Here is a 5,754-nt window from a genome sequence, read left to right on the forward strand (position 1 = left end):
AGCCAAAAAAAAAAAAAAAAAAAAAACAACAACCTTATTCTCAAACCTGCTGGGCCTTGCCACAATCAGGAACTGATCCATACCTGAAATCTTTAACTGTCGGCTTCCCAGTCTCTGGCTTAATCTCCTCCCTTTTCATTTGGTCTGTCATCTCCAAACTTTACCTCTGTCCTTCTCCAGCTTAGACCTTCTTTCCTTTCCATGGTTGAGTGTTTGGGTGGACCACGAGCCCTACAGTGAAGCCGCTGGCACCACAGTCACTGCTGGCACCTGCTCTACCTCCTTCAGGGAGGCCATCCTGGCAGCCTCACCACTCTATTACCAGTGCCTTCCCCTTTGTTAACCAAAAGGAGAGCACCTCTGTGTGCCAGGCATTACATTAGATATAGCGGTGCGGTATATGCCTTTCAGGAATCCCCTCTGCCATATTTTAGAAAAAGGACAGTAGAAAGCCAAGAGAAGGCTTATTAGAAGGTAGGTCATAAGCTATAGAAGAGCATTTTGTTCTAAAAAGAACATAGAAGAGGGTTGTTTTTTTTTTGTTTGTTTTTAAATCAGAAAGCCGAGAAAACTCTCTGTGACCTGCATGAGCCTGTAGGGGAGTTTGTTTACACTGAAGCAAGGTTCCACAGGGCACAGTGGAAAGGGTTGGGAGGGAATTCGTGGATGGGATGATATGTCATTGTGGAGGAAGCTTGGAGCTGTGTGAGGATGAGAGTTGAGGAGAGGATAGATAGTTGGCCTGGGGGGCTTGTCTGGAAAGAAAATTACTTTGCTTCATAAACAGTCTAGTAAGCTGGATTAGTTTATTCTGCTTAAGAGATCTAATTATAATCCCACTATTTGGCTTCGTTTCTCTGATATGCAAAAATGCGGCTTAATTTCCTTTAAAAATTATGTATTTATGTTTTAAATATATAAACAATACATGGTCATTGTTTTTAAAAATAAGGTTAATGAGGTAAGTAAGAAGGAAAAGATAAACCTCAAAGTTTCCTGAAGTCCCACTACCCCAGGGACATCATTTTGGTATATATTCCTACAGACTTTTTCTCATCTAAACGTATATATATATATATATATATATGTATATGTATATTTAATTTTTGAAAATATACTGAGTATACTGCAGTTGCCTGCTTTTTTTCCCACATAACAACAATACCTAGTAAATATTATTTCTCAGAATAGGTAGATTGCTGCCATCATTTTTAGTTGTTATAGTAATCCATTGTAGGACTGTACTGTATTTATTTCTATTGTTGGGCTTTTGAATACTTTCCAGTTTTTTATTATAAATAAGGTTAGAAAGAAAAACCTTGTGTGTGCAAGTTGGCATATGTATCTGATTATTTCCTTTGGGTAAGTTTCTAGGAGTTTTCAAGGTCAACAGTGTACTTTTTGGTTTAATTTCTTATCTCTTTTTCTCATGATTTAGTATTTAGCTGAGAAATCCTTTTTGGTTGATAATTTGGGGACATGTTTAAATATATTTGGTAAACAGTGTAAAATCACTGGGATAGGCATATATTTGTAAGTTAACAATTTACCATTGTTGAATAGATATTTAATAGATTTTTTCCCCCAGGTAGGGAAGCCAAAAATATTAGCCCACAAACCTTTAAGCTGTTTTCTTCTAAAGGGTTTGTACGTGTAGGACTTAGGCAGTGGAATTGAGATAATTATAAAAACTTTTTAAGCTCTAAGTTAATAATGTCTTCAGAATGCATGGAAATGATTAACACAGTTTTCTTTGATTACTTTTTTTCCAGGTGATTCATGGCAGGGGACGTGGAAGGATTCTGTTCCTCCATCCATGACACCAGTGTCTCTGCTGGGTTCAGAGCACTGTATGAGGAGGGACTGCTTCTTGATGTCACTCTGGTTATTGAAGATCATCAGTTCCAGGCCCATAAAGCACTCTTGGCCACCCAGAGTGATTACTTCAGAATTCTGTTTACCGCAGATATGAGGGAGCGAGATCAGGACAAAATTCATTTAAAAGGCCTAACTGCTACCGGTCTCAGCCACGTCCTTCAGTTTATGTACTATGGAACTACAGAACTGAGTATGAGTACTGTTCATGAGATTCTTCAGGCTGCCATGTATGTTCAACTTATAGAAGTGGTGAAGTTCTGCTGCTCTTTTCTATTAGCAAAAATCTGCTTAGAAAACTGTGCAGAAATTATGAGACTCTTAGATGATTTCAGTGTAAACATCGAGGGAGTCAGGGAGAAGTTGGACGCCTTTCTGCTAGACAACTTCGTACCACTCATGTCCAGGCCTGACTTCCTGTCTTATCTGAGCTTTGAGAAGCTCATGTCTTACTTGGATAATGATCATCTGAGCAGGTTCCCAGAGATAGAGCTGTACGAGGCTGTGCAGTCTTGGCTGCGGCATGATAGAAGACGCTGGAGACATACCGATACCATCATTCAGAACATCAGGTTTTGTTTGATGACCCCATCCAGTGTTTTTGAGAAGGTTGGTGCATTTGAAAGCAATAGACAGGACTCATCGTTTAGCTAATAAGGCAGTATGTCTTTATAGATAAGATTCTCAGGCTTGGTCAGGAGCCAGAAAGAATGAATAGTTTTTAAGAATAGTTATGTGTAAGAAGTCTAATTTGTTGTAGCTTTTGTATTTAGGTTTTTTAAAACACATTTTGTGGGTGAAAGATGGACCAGGTAGGTGGTAGAATAGTTTCACTTTGAAAGTACTTTTAAAGTTGAAGCATAATTATTTAACCCCAAATATTATAAGTTTGCTTTAGCTTCTCTTTCTTTTCACAGAGTAATTAAATTTGAACTGGGTCCGTCTAGCTCTCTTTTCAAAAATGCATTTAAGTGAATCATGCTGAAATTAGAGTTGAGGGGAGTTTTGTAGTTCTGAATGATAAGTATTAACACAATTTCGTATTCCTCTAAAATGTAGTGAGGAAACATAAAATAGCTCTTGAAAACCAGTAGGCCCTGGCACTGATTTTCTTCCCTACTCTTGCCTAGTTCTGCGCCTCCCCGTCCGTCTCCCCCAGCCCCCTTCACTGTGAATACTAACTAAATTTAATCTTGAAAACATATGTTTGTCTAAAATCGTTGTTTTGGCATTTCTAAACAAGTAGACTATAGATCCTCTATCTACATTGATCAAATATCCCTGTGCACATTTTACCATGTAATAGTTCTGCTGTCTTAAAATTGTCTTTCTCCAAAACAGCCTTGGCCTTTTTGCATGTAAGCATTTTTCATTTTTATATCAGAGTCTCAGTTGTGATGCTCTCTTGCCCAAAGGAGAGAAAGCAGTTTCAGTAATTGCTTAACTTAATTGGTTTCTAATCACATGGTTACCTCTGGCGCTCTGTTTACCTCTTGCATCTTTTCTTCTTTCTAGAAAGCACACTTAAAGCTTTGGTCGACACCCTTCATGTTAGGTGGTTCCTCAGCTTTAGTTACCAGACCTGGTGATAAAAATATAATATTTGCAAAGGAGGGTTGTTTACACCATTTGAAAAATAAACAAATTTGCGCCTTCGAATAACACTCAGCAGCCTGGCATGTCTTTTTTTTTCCCCTCTGAAATGCTGTGAAATATCATTAACTTAAACTTTTACTAGATAATTCAGTTTTGTAGGATTTTATCTTTATTCTCAGAATGTACTGATATGACAAATAATTGAAACTAAAGAATACATTTCTTAATTATTTTTTGTTCAATGATAATCAGCCCCACATCAACAATGTAAATCATTTTTCTCTGATGTTTTGATTTTTTTCCTTACTATTGTTTTTATTGCTCTCTTTTCCTGGGGAATCCTGTTTTGTCTTTACATGTTAGATGGAAATGCTTTCCCACTATTAAAGCAAACAAACCCCCCTCAACTTCAGTCTAGATGGAAGTGCTCATGAAATAGAGAATAAAATTTTCCCTCTTGTAGGACATTATGATGGATAATTGATAGCAGTAAATGATTAAGTGCTGAGCTGCAGAGCCTTTTTATATTCCAACTATCAGTTCAGGGTGGTCAATAGTGACAGTGGCTGGAAGTTAATACCATCAGGTAATTTTGTAGTTTGTTTTTTTTTTTCCATCATCTTCTTTCTTTCTTTCTTTTTTTGTTTTTTTTTGGCCGCACTGCGCGGCTTGTGGGATCTTAATTCCCCCGACCAGGGATCGAAGCATGGAGTCCTAACCACTGGACCGCCAGGGAACTCCCAGTTTTGTAAATCATATAAAACAACACTTGTACCTTCTGATGGTTCTGTTTGCATATATAGCGTAGGATGTGGTTATTACTTATTGGCCAGGTATTGGGAATCTCATCAGAATAAAAATGTTGTTAAGGCTTCCTTCTTGAATTAATTTCTTACAAAAACTTAATAAGGCCCTGGCTACAGAGAAATCTTTCTGTTTTTTATAAATCTTCCAGTTTTATTTGTGATACTGGTAAGGTAAATGGAAGGGAAGGTAGTTGGTGATTCTTGTCTTAGCAGTGTGTGAGAGATAATGTTTATCAGAGGAATGTGTTGTAAAACACTAAGCAGATTTGAGACCTTATCTCTAGAAATTAAACTTCAGAAACTAGAATGGAAAATTTGGTTGGGGAATAAGAATTTGGACTATTTTACACCATGCTGTTTTGAGCTCCTTGAAAATAGGGCCCATCTATTTTTCCTGTACTCGGCACTCTGCAGGTCTCAAACAAGGCCATTTTAAAACCATTATATATGCATGGAACCAGAAAGGGCACAGAAATAAAGACATAGTACATCTGTGCTGGTCCTTTTTTAGTATGAGGATCTGCATGGGGAAAAGTGTAGGCAGTTTTGATTTGTGGTTTTATCCTATTTTGCTGAAATTTAGAAAAATGGAATGTTAATATGCACTTTTTAGCTTTCAATTTTTAAAAACTATTAGACTTTGTAAACATACAAAAAAGCTGAAGGAACAGTAGAATGATTACCCATAAACATATCTTGTAGGTTAATAGTTGTTGTCATTTTGCCACCCTGTTTTTAGATAGAGAGGAGAGTGTGTGCCTTTATGTTAAATTTTTGTTTTTTGCTAAACCATTTCAAAGAAAGTTGTAGATGTGATGTTTCCTCCTTAACTACTTCAGCAAGCATCTTATCTCCCAAGAGTGAGGAAATTCTACATAACCATAATACCATTATTGAAATTAACAGTCATCCCTTAATATCTGTGATATCCATTTCATTTTCTGATTTTCTCAGTTTTCCCCAAAATGTCTTTTTTAAGCTGTTTCTTAAAGATTGAATCAAGGTTCATACAGCACATTTGTTATTACGTCTCTCTTTAAATCTGAAGTTGTCTCTCCTTTTTCTCGTTTATGATGAGGATGCTCAAACATACAAAAAGTTGAAAGAATAGTATAATGAATACCTATATAGCTGTCACCTAGATTCAAGAACTGTTAACATTTTACCATATTTTCTTTATGTACATTTTTTTTCCTTTGCTGAACGTTTGAAAATAAGTTGAAAACATCATGACATCTCATCCCTTAATACTTATTAGCATGCCTCTCGTAAGAATAAGAACTTTTTCCTACCCAGGTTCAATACCATTCCACCCAGGAAAATTAACAATAAGACCCTGATAACATCTAACAGCTAGTTCATATTCAAAGTTGTCTCCCAAATGCCCTAGAATCCAGTCATGGTTTACACATTGCTTTTGGTTATCATGTCTGTTTAATCTTTCTTAAAGAATCTAACACAGTCCCCCACTTTTTTT

The 5,754-nt window shown here is 36.6% G+C and overlaps 1 protein-coding gene across 1 annotated transcript in view; it reads left to right on the top strand.

Annotated features, from left to right (window-relative positions):
* LOC112411001 (kelch-like protein 15) overlaps positions 1-5,754 on the top strand; it is a 22,396-nt gene that overhangs the window by 3,873 nt on the left and 12,769 nt on the right. The window contains 1 exon segment of the mRNA XM_024761846.1: positions 1,773-2,484. Within this exon segment, the coding sequence (XP_024617614.1) occupies positions 1,780-2,484 (705 nt within the window). The 5' untranslated portion in view covers positions 1,773-1,779.

This window comes from Neophocaena asiaeorientalis, unplaced genomic scaffold, assembly GCF_003031525.2.
Source record: "Neophocaena asiaeorientalis asiaeorientalis breed wild unplaced genomic scaffold, Neophocaena_asiaeorientalis_V1.1 scaffold777, whole genome shotgun sequence".
Classification (NCBI taxonomy): Eukaryota; Metazoa; Chordata; class Mammalia; order Artiodactyla; family Phocoenidae; genus Neophocaena; species Neophocaena asiaeorientalis.